This window comes from Petromyzon marinus, unplaced genomic scaffold, assembly GCF_048934315.1.
Source record: "Petromyzon marinus isolate PM22_M1 ecotype Great Lakes invasive population unplaced genomic scaffold, UKy_Petmar_22M1.pri1.0 PM_Scaffold_31, whole genome shotgun sequence".
Taxonomy (NCBI): domain Eukaryota; kingdom Metazoa; phylum Chordata; class Hyperoartia; order Petromyzontiformes; family Petromyzontidae; genus Petromyzon; species Petromyzon marinus.
In genome coordinates this window covers 270629-291864 of record NW_027423291.1, presented here as the reverse complement: position 1 = coordinate 291864, position 21236 = coordinate 270629, and the positions used below count along the sequence as shown (strand labels likewise).

Genomic DNA, 21236 nt, shown 5'->3' with positions numbered 1-21236 from the left:
CTCTTGCCCAAGGCCTCGGTCTTGATAACGACCAGACCCATTGCCATGGAGCAGCTGAGTGAAGTGAATGTTGATCGAGCTGTTGAAATCACTGGGTTTTCCAACGACGATAAACTATCATTCTTAAACAAATTTTACCAAGACAGGAGTCTAGCAGAAAGGGCACTCAAGCTCCTGCAGGAAAATGAAACGGTGAATACATTGTCCCAGAACCCTTCATTCTGCCATATAGCAGCCATTACACTGAAGGAACATTTACAAAAGTCTGATCATTCTTAGATTATCCTCAAATCAATGACTGACCTCTTCACGCAATACGTGTGTGGGCTCATAAAACACCATGGACGTGGCAGCCGCGGAACCAAGGAAGTCTCTTGCCAATATGGCTCTGAAGGGGGTTCAGCAAAACATCCAGATGTTCAGCCAAAAATATCTAGAAGAGTGTTTTGTTAGTTCTTCTGAACTAGGAAGTACATTCATCAACAAAGTGTTCACATGTGAGGGCATTCAACAAGGGAGTTGTTATTCATTTTCACACTTGACAATGCAGGAATTTTTTGCAGCGATAGCCGTGCATCTGTCACATTCAACACGGCCAGTGAGTGACGTCATCAAGGCTATTAAGGACAGCAAAGATGGGAGGTTTGATGTGTTTCAGAGGTTTTTTTTTGTGGACTAGCATCAAGCCCTCCATGGAAGTTCTTTGAGGGTATCTTGGATCCTCCATCTGCTGATTCTCAAAAGGAAATAATCGAGTGGCTCAATCACAGCATGGAGACTCAGAATGTTGACAGACACAGGCTCATCAGTCTCCTGCACTGCTTGCACGAGCTGCATGACCGCAAGTCCCTGAGTGATGCCACTCGGTCCATGACTGAGATAGACCTGTCACTCACAAGGCTGTCCCTGCCAGACTGCTCTGCCATCTCCTGGATCCTGCTGCAGCGAGAAGAACCTGTGGAGACACTCAACCTGTTCGGCTGTGGCATCGGCACCGAGGAAATGAAGAGGCTTCAGCCTGGACTGCACAGATGTAAAGAGCTACTGTAAGACTTGCACACCTCGCCTTCACTACTTCACAAATTGTGTGTGCATGTGTGTGTGTGTGTGTGATATCAACTTAGTTTCAATTGAGTACCAGGTGCGGTGTGTAAAGCATCGCTACTCGGGAGACAAAAGCAGCCGGGCGTGATACTGGCCACCCACTCCATCATATGCCATGCCGGCCTTCATAGGTGCTCCCTAACGGCACTTTCCCCAGCAGTCTGTTAAGGCTATACGGCAGATCTTTCTCTATAAGAATCCTCACTTATTAACTGTGCATACAGTACAATGTAACTCCATTCTCACGTAAACACTCGGTCTTGCGTAGCCCAAGCATGAATACAAATTTTGACAAATTATTCCCCTTGCCACTGCCATCATTGTCCTCACTCACTTCACTCCTCTCCCCGCACGCCACGCTCACCCCTCCCTTGATACCTCCCATTAACCCCCAATCTGCTCCTGCCTTCACTTTTTCCATAACCCATCCCCCACCCTTGCCCATACCTTCACTCTCCAGCCGCATACCCACTCCCACTCATCCACTGAGGGATGAGGTTCGGTGAGTGAGTGCGTGCCTGCTTGAGTTGGTGGGTGACTTGGTGGGTGGATCGATGAGTGAATATGTGGAGTTAAGTGAGGATGTGAGTGGCGTGTAAGTGGGTTGGTGAATGAGTGAATTAGTGTGTGAGTGGGTTGGTGAATGAGTGAATTATTGTGTGAGTGGGTTGGTGAATGAGTGAATTAGTGTGAGTGGGTGAGTAAATGTACAGTGAGTAGGTGGGTCCACAGTGAATGCTGCACTCACTGTATGTTAAAGTACAAAAGGAAAAAAAAAGTTATGCATATTCATGGATGCTGTAAAGTTTTCCATCATCTTCAGCAACATTTAATTAGCGATAATGATAGCCCTCACACTATATGCAGGGAGTGAGGTGACCTTAGGCCATACTGAGAAAATGTAGCCCTGATTGCGACTGCGGTGGAGAGTGAGGGTAACGGTTTGATCCACGTGGCCGATTCAAGCCCCTGGTTCACAGTGGATCATGGTCAGTGATTGTGCTCACCACTACAGAGACAGCTGATTGGTAATGGGTGTTAATCTTAGTTGTAAAGCATTAAAGAGACAAAGATCCCCCAAGTAGCCCATATAAACTGGTGGGGAAAGTGAAGCCAGTGACAGGGAACAAACACACACTATTACACTGCACTTTAGAGCACAAAGACAATCTCCCCGTGGAGCCTGCACACACTTTTGAGGCAAGTGCTGATCGCACTTCCCTGACCAGCACCGTCCTTGGCTGTCTTTTTCTCCCCATTGCTGATGTTTACACAACATACCAGGTACTCATTTAAGGCTGAGTCACCCTAGATTTTATTTTATCACTCACCACTGATGCTGTTTACAGATATTAAACCCAGGTCACTTAGTTCGTAATGTAATGTGCCAACAACTTTCCCACCATTCCCCTAAACACAATCAAAGACACTCGTATATACACACAGACATGTACACACACAAACGTACACAGTGCATGCAGCCTTTGGTCACTCCACTGCTGGATAAGGCACTCCCATACCATGCAGGTCTTGGGGGTTATTTGACCATACATCACCAATCTTGTCAGTGTGGGTTGGTGTAGAGCATAGAGATGAATGTTGTTCCATTGCCATAACGCAGCTCCGCAGGCTACAACACCTGTTGTAATGCATGTTAGTCATGGGTAGAAGCACCATCCAGGCTCGTGCCTATTTAGATTTTCAGATTTATTAGATCTTACATGTACACTAATGTACACACTCATATATGAATATACACACACTCACTCACATGTACATATACACTAATATGCATATACACGAATACGTGCACGTTACTACACACTCACACACTTTTACACACCCCTGTTTGAGTCTGCAGTTTTAATGTGACAGTATTTTTTTACATTAAAATGAATGCAAGCAATCTTCATATAATAAGGATTCACATTCATGAAGCGCAATTCGTCCAGTGATCTGAGTGCGCCATGGACAAATTAGTTAATATACGCATGTATGTGCAGGCAGTCCCAGGTTTACGGAAATCCGAATTTACAGAAATGCTCCCATGAATCGTGTAATAAAATTCAACGTGTGGAAATGGTAGCGTTAATTACATAAGAACAACTAGTGCAGCGCGTTGAGGTTGCGGTCGTCTCCTGCGGAGCGAGGCTTAAGCCCCGCCTCAACCAAAACGCCGCCTTCACCGAGCCCGAGCTTCACAGGATTAAGGTATTTTTTAAATATCATTACGTAATTATTTTCCTTAGGTAGCATTACGTAATTGCTTGTTTTCTATACTGAGAACTATATATTCCCATGTTTCTATTGCTGGTTTGAATTTTAAGTTTATTTCATGAGTCATTTACTTTAGTTACTGTGTGTGTATGTAGGTGTGTAGACGAGGAGCGGTAGTGTAGCGGGTAGCGCTACGCTGGGCTATGAACCCGGCGTCCTGGGTTCGATTCCCGCTCACGGCCAACACCGGTGACGATTATCTGAACCGGACGTGGGCCTCCCTCTAGGTCGACTCAGCCTCAAATGAGGACCTGGTGCGGTGTGTAAACATCATCACTGGGGAGACAAAGGCGGTCGGGCGTGGTGCTGGCCACCCACCCCCTCGTGTGCCGTTCTGGCCTTCATACAGTAGGTGCTCGCTAACAGCACTTGCCCCTACAGTCTGTTAAGGCTACACGGGGGATCTTTGTTTTTTTGTAGAGGAGGTCTTGCAAAACAAGACCCTTGTAAACACAAACACGTTTCAGATTATAAAGGTACAGTGCAGTATAAATGAATGGATGATTGTGAGTAAAATATTTGTGAATGCCACAAATATCATATGCTTCTGTGTTATACATGAAACAATGAGCAGCTTTGCTCATGAACGTGTGTGCTCTGGTCACGTGCACCGCCATTGTGAGTGTCCCTCAGTCACCGCGTGTTTGACTCCGCGGTTCCCGTGGGCTCAGTGAGTCAGCGCTGTCCCTTTTCTCGTCCACCCGGGTTTAGGTTGAGTCACAACGAGATCGGAGACAGCGGCCTCCGACTTTTAGCGGACGGGATGTTGGGAAGAGAAGGGAGTTTGGAGACGTTAGCGTGAGTGTCCTGATGCACACACACATATAAGCACACCTAAACAAATATACACACACAGACACAAAACACAAAGATACTCGTATAACATAATAATGTTGTATTTTAACGTCTATTATAACTTTGTTTTTATGCACTCGTCAAATAAGTTATTAGCCACACTTATTACAGCACTTTTAACCACTATTAACAATACAATTACAATTATCACATTACCTACTCTAATCAATGATATTGTTTCAAATTATATTATGGTAATACAGTAGATCGTCGATTATCCGGCAGTCGGAATTTCAAAAACACCAGATAATTGCATCATTATTTAAAATGGCTTATTTTTGCATATTCTTAAGTAAGATTATATTTTTAGGTGCTCTGTATATTTAGTGTTATTAAATAGCACAGCCAGTCAGGACAACAACACAGTTAGACACTTCCTGGCAGACCACGAATTTCAGAAGAGTGTTAAATTTCGTGTTCAACTTCTGGATTGCACAAACCAGCATAGACAGAGTGAAAATACGAGGTACACGGTCAGTAGGAAAGACGGACAGAGAGGCAAGGAGAGAGAGAGAGGGATGAACAGAAGCTTAAATAGGAAATAAGGTTGAGGGGGGGGGCGGCAGAGAGAGCGGCAGCTCAAAAAACATCTTGTGGCAGCTCAAAAAAGGCACATCTTGCACATACACAGAAGCGGGGGGGGGGGGGGGGGATGGGAACAGGCTTGGGGTGTACATTTAGGACAGAAATGCAACGGTAACATCCCCGTAGAAGTGTGTTAATAAATTATTAAAGCTTTCGTGACTGCATAAAATTACTCATTGTTTTTTTCGCTAAAGTCACGTATGTAGAAATACAATAAAATTATATTAAAACAAAACAATCACCTGATAAAGATCGCTTGTGTTGTGATCGAAACGTCGTGATTGTTTTGTTTTAATATAATTTTATTGTATTTCTACATACGTGACTTTACCGAAAAAAACAATGAGCAATTTTATGCAGTCACGAAAGCTTTTAATAATTTATTACCCCTTCGCCCTATCGCCTCCACCATTGACTCACCCACCTACAAACTGGCCCGATTTATGTCTGAGACCTTACAACAATTCACTGGTAAGACCACCTCAGCTGTACTCAACTCAGCTCAATTGGTATCGTTAATTAAGGACATCTCACTTTTTCAAGGTCATTTGCTCGTTAGTTTCGACGTGGTCTCTTGTTTACCAAAGTTCCTGTGCTTGACACCATTGCAATCATTGAAGATTTGGTCCAACAAGGACTGAATGCTGATGTACCGGCCTTGGTGTGACACTGCCTCACCAACATTTCACCTGGAATGGAACATTCTACAAACAAGTTGAAGGTACCCCAATGGGTTCTCTCTTATATCTAGTTGTAGCCAATGTTTTCATGGAAAAATAAGAGACAGATGCCATCCAGGCATCCACTCTAGTCTGTCCTTGTGGAAGAGGCACGTAGATGACACGTTCGTCACCTGGCCACATCGCAGACCAGCTCTGAATCAATTCCTCAACCACATCAATGCCATACAACCAGCCATCAATTTCACCATGGAGGTGGAAAAGGAATGGCAAGTTACCATTCTTGGATGTTTTAATAGAAAAGAGACCAGATGGCTCAATGGGACACTCTCTACAGGAAAGCCACCCATACGGATGCCTACCTACTCCCACTACCATCCATCCCAGAATAATTCCCTAATCAAAACTCTACACCATAGAGCTCGGTGTATTTGCGACCGTCAACACCTAGCCCATGAACTGTAACATGTACACCAAGCTCTGAAGATAAATGGATATTTGGACTACACAATCCGTAAAGCTATCACCCCAACCGTTGGAAAATACCCTTCTGAGGACCCAATCAAAACCATCACCTTGCAATACATAGCAGGGGTCACTGGCAGGGGTCACTGTGAAGGATGTGATCCCTGACATGCAATGCCCCGTTGTCTACAAACTAAGATGTGTCTGCAGCAGTAGTTACATTGGGGAAACTAAGCGACATGTCTCGGACTGTGTTCGTGAACTTTAGGCAGATCTGAAACACGGTAGGACCAATACCTCGGCCGTGGCTAATCATTGTTTTAATGCGGTGGGCTCACACGGAATTGATTTCTCCAAGACGAAGGTACTTTGCCCGCCCACTGGCTATCAACAAAGGTTCGTTCATGAAGCCATCCATGTATATAGACACAGACACATTTTCAACCGAGCAGGTGAGTACAAACTGAGCAATCATAGGAAGAACGTTATCGACCAGTTTTAAGTCATAATTGGCTATGATGTTTCCATCGTAGCACCTTTCGATGTTAGTGGTGCTTTACGCCCATTTAAAACTTGCGCTTTCACAGGGTTCACAAAAGCACAGCCACTTCGCGCGCCGACCACTTGGTTGCGGTAGGTTGGCTCTCCACCACTTACATTATCATTGGCTGCAGACATTTGGGCTATACCTATTTGAAACCGTTATAAACAGTTTGCCTTGGAAGCTAACCCCGAAGACGACTGCTTGTGTTGCGATTGAAACGTCATAGCTTATGGTTATTTTTTGTTATTTTTTTGAACCTATCTACGTGACTTTACTGAAAGACCAAAGAATATAATATACTCAGTATAGCATGATAATGTTGTATTTTAACGTCTATTATAACTTTATTTCTTATGCAATCATTAAGTTATTAGCCACACTTATTACAGCACTTTTAACCACTATTAAATAATACAATTGTCACATTACCTACTTTAACCCATGATTTAAACAATATTATGTTAATACAGTAGATCATCGATTATCCAGTGGCTAGGGAGGGAATGGGGTACTGGATTAAAAAAAAACCCAGATAATCGCATCATTATTTAAAATAGCTTATTTTTGCACATTCTTGAATAAGATGTTTATCGGTGTTCTGTATGTATATTTGGTGTTATAAGTAGTTTGCGGTGTGAACATATTTAAATAAATATACAATGACAAAATAAATATCCTGCTGTAAAAAGTGACGGTATTTACTGTACCGCTATTACCACTCCAATATCGAAGACTCTGCATGGGGTGATGTGCGTACTAGGCTCTTGTTCAACAACTTGTGTTTGACAACAACTTGTTTGACAACAACTTATGTTTGACAACAACAACTTGTATTTGACAACTTTTGTTTGACAATCGTCGCACTGATGCAGCCTTCAGACCGGTGATTTGGCAAATGCCGAATTGCACGCAATTTTCGCTGGATCGCACTGTATATTTTCAGTTTCTATGACTAGTTATTAGTCATGAAAAGTGTATATACGTGCAGAATTTTCATTTTTAAGTTGTTTGTAATGTGTAATGTACTGTATATATTATTTGGCACTGAAATAAAGCATAGCTACTTGTTTTGTCACGCACATGGTGCCGGTCGGTAAACTGGTAAAGCCTTTCCAGCAGTTTTTCCCGTTTCACCGGATGTTGGAAGCCAGATAATGACGCTCTGGATATAATCGATGGCCATGTGTATTTAACGTCGTAAATTAAAATTAATTAGTTTATATAACGAACGGCTGCAATCTTGACATTAATTGCCCACCCATGCGTTTACCTTCATAAGACCACAACCTGACCCTTATTACAGCCATAAAGTCACCAATGACCTATACGCCAAACCTATACATTGAAAACATTCTATCTTGATTTGAAGATTTCGTCACTGCAGGAATCCATACTCTTTGGTTCTTTCGGTAAAGTCAAGTAGCTTTTCTGATTCTCCAATATAAATAAATATTCACATTTTGATTCTGGCCATTCTGCCTGTATCTACATTGGCCTTTCATGGTCAAACAATATTGAATACAATATTTCATACAGGCAGACCTCGCCGGGGGGTTACGTTACTGGAAATGTCGTGTTGGACAAAGCCGCATTACACAAATAATAGACAAATAGGGTTGCTTTCCTGTGTCTGCAATGATCACTCCCTCCCTCTTTGTTTAACTGATTCTATAAGATTTCCACCATTGTCATTGTATTGAAGGATGTTGAGTTGCTCTCCATTTCTTGTGAGTGTACACTTTATTTTCCAATTTCACCTCACTCAGTGCCTCTTCTCTCCTGTAGTCTGCAGTACTGCTCACTGATGGACAAATCGATCCTATCTCTTCATGACATTATGATCACCAACAAATCATTGAGGGAGCTCTGGTAAGTTATGCTGCTCGTGTCTCATACGCACTCTAATTGTTGCTACAGACAAAACTCTGTAGCCTTAACATAACAAATATATGCAAAAGGCAATGTTTTGAGCAATGGACCTTCTCCACAGCACGGCTGTGTCCTATCAACACGAGCCATTGCCAGAACTGGGATTAGTCGTGGAGTGTATTCCAGTACATGTAATAAGCATTATCAGACCAAGGAGCATGACCAAACGACTGGGAATGCGCCTTATCTTAAATCTGCAAGATAAGCAGGTTTTAGCCTAGATAGTGCTTAGATGGATGACGCACATAACCACAGGGGTTATAGGCAGCAGAGCTAAGTTGTGGGCAACGGACCAGTGTGCAGCACAATTCTCCCTTGAACTATACTATCCTAGATCTGCAGTCCCTGCCATCACAGACCTGCAATGACCTGCGTGGTGAAGTATTGTAAAGCAGCTCTCATGGCATGGGGAGACCTTCATCCAGCGCGGTTGTTGTGGGGGCTGTGTGGGTCTCGAACTGTGAGGAGCTGCTCGAGTCTCCGTGTGAACCCGCGTCAGCGTGAACCTCTCTCTGTGCTGCAGGGTGGATGGCAATGACTTCAGTGAGGAAGTGAAGCAGGAGCTGAGGAGCAACTGGACTCACAGAGTAAACCTGCGTTTGTAGATTTAAGCTGAGAGGCGATGCTGACCCAGCAGCAGACGGAGCTGCCCCATGAGCGAATCGCACACCAGCCTGTAGCATTTCACCTCCACAGCTCCGATCGCCGGCACCGGCTCTGATACAATGAGCGGGGAACTCTTTGTGAGCTCCACACGGAGCCGGAGGTGAATGCGGCTCCAAGATTCTGATGAGCGTGGTGATTACGATGATGTTGAAGTGTATTTATGAATGTGTTGTGGAAGGAAGCGATGTTGGGGGTTGTGGGGGAGTGGTGCTGGGGGGCATGCGGAGGACATGCGGGGGAAGGGGATGCAAGTGGATTTGAAATGGTCTGGCACTGAGTAGGAATGTTTTTTAATGAATGTGCATACATTTGTCTCAACAGTCACCCTATATCTGTTTAATATTCATGTATTTTAACTTTCAACTGCGCATTGATCGGTCTAAAAGTAATCTTCCAAGTCGACGTCAGTTTGAAGGAATTTATTAATAACTAACGGGAAGTACCCAGCGTTGCCCGAGCGAAAAAGACACACACAACCGCTATTCGCCACTTGGTGGCGGTGACGTCACCACGACGCTTGTGCCAGGCTATTTGCACCTTGAGGCCTAGTGAAGTGTCGGACGCCCGCAGGCAGGAGGTCACGGGGCAGACCCAGGTGCCACGGGTCGACTGACTGAGATGGCTGAGCTGACTGGCTGATGCACCACCTGTGCCCCCTACTGTGCCAACTTGCTGTGCTTCAGCCACCCGGTGCACCACTCGTTATCGTGAGCATCGCTCGATCCACCCTCCGTTGTTGTTGGAGGGCGACTGCCTCCAACTGCCCAGTAGTGTCTTTCACGAGCCTCTTCCACAGAGGCCGATCTTGCTATCACTGGTACCAGTCATCAGCATGTCCACTCAGCTCCACATCCTCCTGTACCACATCACTTTATCTCTTCTCTAGCCTGTGCCACGCCCGTTTAGCCCCCTCGATCAGGCCAAACAAAAGCTGTTTGAGCATGCGGTGATTGGGCATGTGGGCTACATGGCCCAGCCAACGCAGCCTTGCCTGCCTTGAGGAGCTCACCGATGGGACTTTGTCCAGATCTTTCAAGGATTTGTGAGCTCCTCACACAATCCAGCCTGGTTAAACCCAGGATGGATCGTAGGCAGGCCGGCCTAAATGTTTCTAACCGGCGAAAATGTTCCATTAGGGGGTCCAAGTTTCGCAAGCATAGAGAAGGGAGGGAATGACCATGGCCGAGAAGACCTGAAGCTTAGTGCGGAGCGACAGACCAGGTAGCTTCCACACAGCATTACGCAACCAATGAAAAGATATTGCCACTCGACTGATTCGGAGTGAGACCTCTGCTGTTAAACTGGAGCCGGTCATAAGCACACTGCTCAGGTATGGGAAACTCTCCACTCGCTCCACAACTGCCCCATCACCGATTGGGAGTTGTGGGGGTGGAGTGTCCGATGGTACAAAATACCCAGGCAGGTGCTTAGTTTTGGTGGGGCTGATGGTAAGGCCCCACCTCTTAGTGGCACGCTCCAGTCTCAGCAGCAGCGTCTCCAACTCCTCCTCTGAATGAGCAGCTATTACCAAATCATCAGCATACATAACATGGTTGAGCAATAGGGAGCCATCCCTTGACCGCACCCGGGCATCGATCAGCCTCCCATTATATCTGTACCATATGGAGATTCCCCCGGTACAGCTATTGAAGGCTTCACGAACTACGTGGTCAAAATAGATGTTAAATAATGTGGAAGCCAGAGGACATCCCTGTCGCACCCCAAGGTATACAGGGAATGGCTCTGACTCCCGGCCACGTAGTTTTACCCGGGCACGCTCACCATTATGAAGGTCCTTAATGATCTGCACTCTCTCCACTCACTCGCACACATGGGCCTACAGACACGCAAAGAAATGCACTTACACACTCAGATGGAGCCATGCACACACATCAACTAACACACACACATGGACTAACACACACACGAGTGACTGATACGCACACAAATGGACTGACACGCATACTTGGACTGACACACACAAACACTTCGACGCACACACACATCGGGCGTTGTCCGTTCGAAAAAGACAGACACACACATGGACTTAAACACACGCATGGACCTACACGCACACACATATTGACTCAAACACACACATCGACTCACACACACACACATTGACTTACACACACATATGGACTAACACAAACATGGACTAACACACACACATATGGACTCACACACACGCACATCGACTGACACACATAGAGACACACACACTCACATGGAGCCATGCACACACATCGACTAACACACACACATCGACGTACACACACACATCTGGCGTTGCCCGGGCAAAAAATACGCAGACACACATGGACCTAAATGCACACACATATGGACTCAGCACACACACATCGACTGACACACACACATCGACTGACACTGCAATGCCCGATAATGCCACAGCTGGAGCAATGTTCTTTCTCTGGCGAGTCTTAGCTAGGAGCAGTTTGAAAACAAAGGTCTTTCGAGTACTGGCAGGTGCATCAAGGTAGTCTCAATGTGTTGCAAAATTTTCGTGTAGGCTTCAATTTGTGCATCCATCAGCTTTGGTTAATTTTCCTCAATAAGTGTACGAAGCTGTAAAGCATAATAGCATATTGAACGTAGGATCTCTTGAGCAAGGGCATGCAGGTTGTCCTGTAGGGCGTTGGTAGTCCCATAGACGCGAGGTGTTTAGCACCAATGGAGTGCAGTTTGTCCTGAAGGAGGATGAGGGCCTGTTTGAAGATGACAGAAGTCACGAAAACTTCAAATCTAGATTGACATCAGAAAAGTTGAGGTCGAGGTTTGTATTTTGTAATTGAGCTCCGTGGAGGATGTCCTCACTCATGCCCTCTTTGTATTTTTGCCAGAGTCCCATGGGGTTAGATGGGCTGCAAACTTGAAGATTCATGCAGAAGAGCAATGTCAGTTGTAAAGGGGACTGACCAACAGAAGCTTCTGTCATAGCTTTATGAAGATGGTGATAATGCGGAAGAATCGCACGAAGATTGAAAGCTTCCCTGTATGTTTGACAGACAACTCCTTCGACTGTTTAGAGGTCTTGGAAAGATTTGTGCCCTTTGGCAACATGGAGAAGCATTGGGAGAAAGTATCACTGCTGATTGTTGGGATGAACTGTGTAGACTTGTCCTAAGGCATCCGGTTAAATCGTCAGCAGCATGTCGCTTAAATGTTTTTTTTTTAGCAGCCCATGTATAGTAGGAGGGAACGTAATGGTAGAGCAGGTTGGTAGCAAATGGGTAAATTGTGCACAAAACAAAGAATGCCATCAGGGTGGTATCTTGTGGCGCCAGGGCCTGTTGTTGGGCATTTCCTTTGTGAACGTAGATGAGTTGACCATTTTGGAGGTGAAGTGGCAAATAGACAACTGTGGTTCCGGTCATGGATGGAGAAGATAATAATTCAGCAAATGGCCCCATTGTTGTTGATGTATGTTCCTTGGAAAAAAGTTTGAGCTCATGCACACTTTGTCCCTCTGTTTGGTAAAGCAAAGACAGGCATGTCAGAGCCTTTGTTGATGTATTGTCAAAGATAATTGATAGATTTTTTTAGAATAGCAGAATTTGACATTAAAGTGGGCCTGGAAGATCTTGCACAGGAGAGGGCAGTAGGGAACAATCCACCGGTTGTGAACCTTAATTAGCGAGTTAGTGGCAGGACTGAGCATAATTTGAAATCCATCATGCTCAGTAGTTCTGTGACGATATAAACGATAGCCATCATGGGCCGACTGAGTGTGTTTTAAGTAGTTGCATGGATACCTCTGGGAACACTTCTGGTCTTGCATACATGGCACATTTGGATAGAACTGGCCACATGGGCCATGGACCATTTGGTTGCAGACCACATAGGAAATGGGCAGGGTCTTGATGGGGGTGAGGTAGCTCAGCACTGATAAATGTGTCAATATGACTTGCATGAATTGTTTACGTCATCCATAGGGAAATGTGAGCATGAGGAAGATGACGTTTTTGCCACCCAATTGTGTGCAAGGTTCTGCTTGTCTATGCAAAGATGTCGCCTTCGTTGGTCGTAATAAGCATCATGAGGTCATAAACTTTGAGCTTTAAGACACTCGCTAAGATGTCATGTCTGTCTGGTGGCTTTTGGTTTGGATAAAAGTAAACCTGGATCTCCTTTCATTTCGGATTGCAAGTGAAGGTGATGAAGAGATGCAGCGTGGCATATTGGCTGATGTACATCATGGCATCCTGAGTCTTCTCATTCATGAATCTTGGTGGAGCTGTGAAGGATGAAGGCAAAATAACTAATGAGCCCACATTGTGACCATTTGCATCTCCTTCGGCATTGATGGCATCCCAGAGATGAGCATACTGTTCACACGCCGGTGGTTGTGATTCAGTTGAATGTAAAGAACGCGCTCACTCTCAATGTTGGCATCATCGATAACATACTGGTGAAAGAGGTTGGCGCACAATAATATGTGGTTTCCTCCTCTGTCCATGATCACGAAGGAATTTCCGTTTTTTAGAGGAGACAGTTTTGTGAGGATGTCTTTGTCCTGCAGCTTTGTAATTGGAGGAATCTTGACGTGGTACCCATCTTGGGCTTGCGACAGGAAAATGTGTTATTGTAGGGCATGGTATGCTCTGTTAGTGTCAGGAAATCGTGCGATGGTGTTTTCTTGGTATGTAAGAACAATCGAAGCAATAGAAATTCATTGAAGAAATAAGGTTAAATAAGTGTAAATTAAAGAGCAGCAGTACACACACGTAAGTTGAGAAGCAGGCTACAGTCTAGATTATAGACTGCCAGTATGCCGACTCAATGACATAAGCATTTCTACAGTCGACATGAAAAGCTGGCAATACGGGCAGCAGCTGAAAAAGCAGAATACAGTCGACATGAAAGGCTGGCAGTACACTGAGTGAGCTAAAGAAGCAGGCAACAGATTATAGACTGGCATACACTTTTAATGGGCAAAAGCAAAATTAGCAGTGTAGATAATAGAGTGGCAGTGCACTGACGTTAATTAATCAGCAGGCAGCAGGCCACATGACAGACTGCCAGTAGACGGTCGCAGCGTCATAAAAACAGCAGAAAAAGGAAATATTTAGCAGCCTAATAAGTAAGAATGAGTTTTGTGCACACAAACATTATTATTGTAATATTTGGAAACTTATTAGTTTGATAATAGTAAACAATAAATCTGAGTTGTTATCTGCACGCAAACATTATTATAGAAATATTTTCCAACTTATTAGTGTCATAATAGTAAACAATGAACTTGAGTTATCTGCACACAAACATTGCTGTAATATCTGCCAACTTATTTGATAATAGTAAACAATGAACCAGAGGTCGTATGTGGCACACAAATATTATTATTGTAATATCTGGCAACGTATTTGTTTCATAATATTACGTAATGAACCTGAGTTATTATCTGCACACAAACATAATTATTGTAATATCTGGCAACCAATTAGTTTCGTAATAGTAAACAATGAACCAGAGTTCTTATGTGCACACAAAGATTATTATTGTAATATCTGGGAACCAATTAGTTTCATAATAGTAAACAATGAACCAGAGTTCTTATGTGCACACAAAGATTATTATTGTAATATCTGGGAACGTATTTGTTTCATAATAGTAAGCAATGAATGTGAGTTATCATATACACACAAACATTGTTATTGTAATATTTGTCAACGTATTTGTTTAATAATAGTAAACAATGAACCTGAGTGCTTAGAGTAAGAAGCAAGGAAATTTGTACTTACCATAGGCTTGGTCAGGCCTAGGCCCGTGCGGAGCCCCCGTCCTGGCCTACATTGCAGAGGCGGGGGAGGTGGCACGTTGGCAGGCTGGGCCACTACCCCCACACCCAATCACCCGCCCGTGCAAGAATAATGGTATGTAAGCAATATAATATTATCTACGGACTCTGTAGTATAAACTGGACACATTGTGTTGGGGGGGGGGCGAATAGGACATCATACTGTGATGAAAAATCCGCAGTGTGATGTGTATATTGCATGTTACACGCTAAAACGAAATGTCCCCCGTGAGCTGGACCGAAAGCGCATCACTTGGCAGGGTCCACCTCCCCCAGGCAATTGTCGTCAGTTGGTACGGTCGATGTCGTTCAATAAGTAAATAATGAATATAAGAATGCCACAAATTTGTTAATTAAACTACTTTCAGGTTTATGGATGAGAAAACGGAATAGTCTGTTCCCACCGCGGGGCTTAGGGCGTGCTGCCTGGCAAATTTTTACCTACATAAAGCCCACCGTTCGAGAACCAAATCCCTTGCAAGCGCGCACGCGTGGAGGCTTATATATATAAGAATAATAATTAAAATTAATCGCAAAGCAATAATTAAATAATATATCAATCATCTTGAAAACATGCAAGGATGATTGCTATTGCCCTCATACTGCTGAGGGGGCTGGGGATTCCGTGGCGGCGGCTGTTGCTGTCGGCGTTCGCCAGACGATCGACGCTTACCACGTGCAAGGGACTCCAGTAGAGGACCAGCTGCTGTTGCTGCAGGGCGCGCGGCTCAGTGACCGGGACAGCAGCTGCATTGAGTTATTCAACGTGCGGCTGAAGGCGCCAGCCGAGTCCTCAGACTGTCGCCACGTGGAGTCTCTCAAGAGCGCTGTCGAGAGCGCAAGCTCCGTGACTGCAGCCGTGTCGAGCTCGACAAGGTGCTGTTGTTGGCGCCAGGCAGATCCCGAGACTGTAACTGCGTTGAGTTGCTCAGGGCGCTATTGAAGCCGCCAGCCAAGTCCTGAGACTGCCGTTAGCTACCCTGGACTTCTGCTGCGTTGTGTCGTCACACAAGAGTGGATCATGTGGAAGGTTTGGTACAAACAGTCGTTTGTTTTATTACCACTGTGCTTTGTTGTTAACACACGAGGGCGATGGGGAGCTGTGTTGTTCGAGTTGCGAGAAGTTTCGAGGAGTCGGTGGTACTCGGTGTTCTGTGATTGGTCGATGTGCGGGGCTCTATGCTAGAGTTGTGTAAAGTCGGTGGTACTCGGTGTTCTGTGATTGGTCGATGCGCAGGGGCTCTATGCTAGAGTTTTCTAAAGTCGGTGGTACTCGGTGTTCTGTGATTGGTCAATGCACGGGGGCTCTATACTAGAGTTGTGTAAAGTCGGTGGTACTCGGTGTTCTGTGATTGGTCGATGCGTGGGTGCTCTATGCTAGAGTTTTCTAAAGTCGGTGGTACTCGGTGTTCTGTGATTGGTCGATGTGCGGGGGCTCTATGCTAGACTGTTTGATTCGTGTCCTTGGACAAAGTGTCTCAAGGCATAGTTAATCAATTCTAGATCTCATTAAGACTGTATTTCCGATCGAGTTATTGTCCTTCTTCATGCCGCTTTTAAAGCGCGTTTAAAAGTCCGCATTGGTGCCCTTTCTTTTGAGGTATTCGCATGGGAGAGAAAATGGATCCGAACTCCTCTCTCTCCCATATTAATGTGGTTACGTCATAGTTATGGTTATGTTATGGTGGATGTGATTATGTTGAGTTTATTATGTGGATGTTGTCGTTGTAATGCGTTAATAATGTAGCAATTTGGGCGTTGTGCTAATAATGTGGTAATGATTGTGCTTACATTATCGTTTTAATTGTGGTCATAATTTGGTTTGTGGTTATATCGTGGCTTCCGTTGTGGTTGCAAAATTATTGTACGGCTGTTGATAAAATGTATACAAGTAGTGTTGATTATATTATCATTGCCATATTGTTGTTTCTATTATACAATATAACCTTATTTTTATCGATGTGTCATTAATGTTGATGGTATTTTCGATATGTAAAATCGCCGTTGATATATTATTAATGTTCTCTTGATTTGAAGCTTTCGTGACTGCATGAATCTATACTCTTTGGTTCTTTTGGTAAAGTCACTTAGGAAGAAAATTTATTGTTCTGATATTGTTGTTGATGATGTTACCAGGCATGAATTCAAGTATCAACTTACCTTCTTCGTGTGCAACATTTTCCTCTTCTGCACAGTGGATCAGTGAATGTTACCAGGCCATTATCATCGTTTCAACTTACCTTGTTCGAGTTCAACGCAACCTGTGCTCAAGCAAAGTTCAATGCAGTGACCATAATATTACAGTTAATCGAGTGCGTTACCCATTTTTAGGAAGCAAGATCTGTGCTTTCAAGAGGACAGTCGTACTATCGACATGTGGGAGTTGTTGATACAAATGCGTAAAGCAATGGTGGTGGTGAGCGTTGGATTTTGTGTCGCGCGTTTTGGTGTATTTGGTTTTAATTGATTTTTTTATTTGTGTTGTGGTTGGAAAGTGAGGAATGGTCTCCACTTTTGTAGGCTTAGGCTTTGCCTGAGTGGGGTGGTTCAGCTATGGGGCCTGGTGAGTGGACAGACCCTCCATTGTGGGAAGAGTCAGAGGGCTCAAATGGAGCAACCCTGACAAGTAGGCTGTGCTTTACCACGTGCAGACACGTGAGCTCACTCACACCAGGTGTCACCACTACTGCAGCTACAGCGCTGCATGAGCCATTGCTCCAGTCACGTGCCGGCACCTGGCAGTACACAGCGCCCTGGTGGGATTTGTTTGAAACGTTATTGAGGAGGTAATAATGTAAAGTTTATAGATTCACGTTGATCACTGACAGCCATAACATGTTCCTGAAAGTGAAGGGAATTTAGAATAAAAAATGAATAGCCTAATTTTTGCTAAGTTACGTTATTTTGAAACTTTAATACTTGTACCTACAAACACGTAAACCACCAGATTTTAAACACATGGTTTTTCGCCAAGGACTATCGAATATTGTGACGATTTTGCTATGTTAGTAATCCGAATAATAAACGATACAGATAGTCAGACATGTTCTAATTTTCTCAATGTTTTGTTTAAAGGGTATTAACATTGTTTCTGTGGGGTGTCCTTACCAGCATAGCACCCCAAATACAGCGCCCTTAAATTAAAACTCGCCACAAGTGTAAAATATTAAGGTCATCATGAAGTACCTTAATTCTACGTAAATATTTGCATTGTTTGAACTCTGTAAGATATCTTTAAGTCTATTTCGGGTAAACTAATGAAAATAATAATTATTGATTGCGGGGTAGTGCGCGACAGGGCTCGTGACAGTGGTGGCAATGAAGTTATACGAATGTTTAAAAAGACGTCACGAAGTATAAGATGTACCCGTCCCCCAACAGATGGTGGTGATGTTTCCAAGTCTTATGATAATCGTTGTAGTTTTACTTCTGATGGTGGTGTCGGGTATAATTATTATGGTGGTGATTATTATTCGAATGGTGGTGGTTGCTATAATTGTGATGGTAGTTTGTATTGATTGACATATTTAATTTGTTTACTGATCAATTCACATATTGAGTCTCGCTGCGCAACAATCTACAACTCACAGCTTTGTGTGACTGAACTCATATCTGCGGAATGTGTAAATCTGCTTGACGTGAACATTTGTAGAATATTGACATTAACCAGCACTGATCCTCACACCTAACTATATCACACCTGCTAGGCATACACACGTATACATATACTGTACACAAAACAAAGACACGCATCTTCTTTGGTTCTTTCGGTAAAGTCACGTAGAATGAGAATAAAATAATAAATTGATAAAAAAAATATTATTATGTTATTTTGTTTTATCAATTTACTATTTTATTCTCATTCTACATGACTATACCGAAAGAACCAAAGAAGATGAATCATTGCAGTCACGAAAGCTTTAAATCGAAAAGACACGCATATACACATATATACATACACAAACATATGTACACACACTCAAGAACATAGTGACTTTTACATATATGTGTAGTGACGTCATGGATGTCACTATGGCGCTTAGCGCCAGCTACTGTCACAGGAGTGGAAACGCCGGGAGGTCTCTCGGCAACCAGAGCATAGATTGACATGCAAGCGAGCCAAAGGGGGCTCGAGGGACACGTGATGGGGGGGGGGGGGCGAGAAGGGGGCGTGGCCCAAGGCGGAGCGAGGCCGGGCTCGGGGGAGGGGGGATAAAGGGGAAGCCCCCCGAGTGATCGGGGCTCGTCTGTGGAATCAACAACCCTGGGTGCGACGTCTCTTCGGTCTTCGCTCGGCATCAAGGGTCAGGCAGCATGTAAGCTGACTGACCCGATCGTGTAGTTAACCAGCTACTCACATAGTTAACTGCGTAGTTATCACCTAGACGTTGAACCAGTGTGCGTTCAGAGTTAACCTTTTGTGGAGTTGTTAAATAAACGTGGTGCCTCCAACTCCAGTGTGTGCCTCCGTACAACACACTACATATGCACACAAAAAACAAAGATCTCCCTATAGCCTTAACAGACTGTGGGGCAAATGCTGTTCACGAGCACATTTGAAGGCCAGAACAATACACGAGGGGGTGGGTAGCCAGCACCACGCCCGGCCGCCTTTGTATCCCTAGTGGCGTTTTTTTATACAGCACCAGGTACTGATACCCTTTGAGGTTGATTCGACCTTTGGGAGGCCCAGGACTGGTTCAGATATTCGTTACTGGTGTTGACTGTGAGCGGGAATCATAAACACACTGCCACACATACACGTACATATTTGCATACGTGTACACGCGTATATACACACGTGTACACGCGTATATACACACGTGTACACATATACAGAATGGGAATTAGAATGAGGAAACCATTGCCTCAGTGAGAAAACACGGAGCAGCTGACCCACACCTACTCGTGGCTGTGATCTACTGATGGGAGATCAGCATATACGAGGCGTCCGTCTCCTCTCTCAGGGCGCGCTTCTCACGCGATGCATTCAGCTCCATTGTGTAACTCCTACACACGTGCTCCACTCCTCTGAATATTCTCCTAAACAGATTTACATACCACCTTCGTCCAAGGCGCTTTACGGTAATCATATAATTGTACGAAATATGAAAGTGGTTAAAATAGAGAGTGGGATTATTAAACGTGGTGGTGTAGTTGTGGTGACAGGAGCAGAGGTGGGAGTGGTTAAGGAGGATTTGGGGTAGGCCAGGTCGTAGCTGGGGGACCAGGGCAGGAAGTAGCCACAAGATGGACTAAGGAAGAATGAATGCAGGTTATCACCTTGGGGATGTGCAGGGAAGGCACAGAGGTTAACTGACCTAGCTGGAAAGGGTCAGGGACCTCCTGACCTAAGTGAAGTCATTCGAGCAGTTGTGGGCAGACTACAAAATCCGATGGACACATTTCTTTGTATACCTATAGATAAGGGATGCTTCGACCATAGCGCTCATCCCATCCTGGATTGGCTGGGCGAAAAAAAGGGAAAAATGTAGACTGGTGGAGGCATATTACCTAATTGATGGGGACTGGGTAAGACTAAAAACTAGAAAGCTTTTGGAAAGGCGGCTGGGACCCAACATCCCCCACCCGAAATTGACTCAGATATGGTAGGCCACGGCCACAGGCCCTATGTCTATTCTGCTGAAACTCATTCAGTTGCAATGCATTCATGGGACCTACCTAACTAACGACAGGAGAGACAAATTCACCAATTACTCCCCAGATTACCATAGATGCCCACAAGATACAGTACAGACATATCTACATGCATTTGGACGTGCCCAAATATCTCATAATTCTACCAGGATTTTGCAGAATATTTTAATTGGATTTGTGGCACAGAGCTGAGCCTCACAGAGGACTCAACTATGTGGGCCTTGAAGCCAAGACGGGCATCAAATATCAGTAGGCACTACTCCAAACCTTCTACATTGTAGCGAGGAAAACTATCCTGGTGAATTGTATAGACCATGAATCCCCTTCTTGGGGACTTTGGTATAGAACTCTTCTTGACCTGGCAAGAATGGAGCACCTGAGCCATAAACTGAGATAGAAGGAAAAATAATGAGGCAATGTGGTCCCAGTAACTGCTCAACTCAGCATGAATGACTGGAAAATGGTGGCCGGAGATAGGGGATGCACTTGACCCTGAACCATTATTGTAAACATACAATGACCATTGTTACTAGGAAATTACAAGAATGATAAACTCTGGTGTGGCATTCATGTTACTGCATTTACGGTTTTGTATGGGTAGCATTATTCCCGTTCCCCTCTTCCCTTGTATTCCCCTCCCCCCAATAAAATTATGTTC

General features: G+C 44.4%; 1 protein-coding gene across 3 annotated transcripts; it reads left to right on the top strand.

Annotated features, from left to right (window-relative positions):
* Positions 1-275: 275 nt before the first annotated feature.
* LOC142923161 (ribonuclease inhibitor-like) lies at positions 276-17966 on the top strand. Of its 3 annotated transcripts, none has more exons than XR_012940566.1 (5): positions 276-1046; positions 4093-4179; positions 8296-8379; positions 8963-9205; positions 11967-17966. XR_012940566.1 is itself a non-coding variant. In XM_076064094.1 (5 exons), exons 1-4 carry the CDS (start codon positions 772-774, stop codon positions 8341-8343), a joined length of 456 nt encoding a protein of 151 aa, XP_075920209.1. In that variant the 5' UTR covers positions 276-771; the 3' UTR covers positions 8344-8379; positions 8963-11605. The 3 variants fall into 3 exon arrangements, 2 of the variants coding, with proteins under 2 accessions (XP_075920209.1, XP_075920208.1); XM_076064094.1 differs by lacking the exon at positions 11967-17966 and adding an exon at positions 6554-6599 and having other exon boundaries at positions 8963-11605; XM_076064093.1 differs by lacking the exon at positions 11967-17966 and having other exon boundaries at positions 8963-11605.
* The last annotated feature ends 3270 nt before the right edge of the window (positions 17967-21236 follow it).

What these genes read in the sequence shown, in the direction of transcription:
- LOC142923161 (XM_076064093.1), top strand. Translation starts at nt 772, where the DNA reads ATGGAGACTCAGAATGTTGACAGACACAGGCTCATCAGTCTCCTGCAC. An exon ending in CACAGATGTAAAGAGCTACT is followed by an intron (nt 1,047 to 4,092) that starts GTAAGACTTGCA and finishes ACCCGGGTTTAG; the next exon opens with GTTGAGTCACAACGAGATCG. An exon ending in AAATCATTGAGGGAGCTCTG is followed by an intron (nt 8,380 to 8,962) that starts GTAAGTTATGCT and finishes TCTGTGCTGCAG; the next exon opens with GGTGGATGGCAATGACTTCA.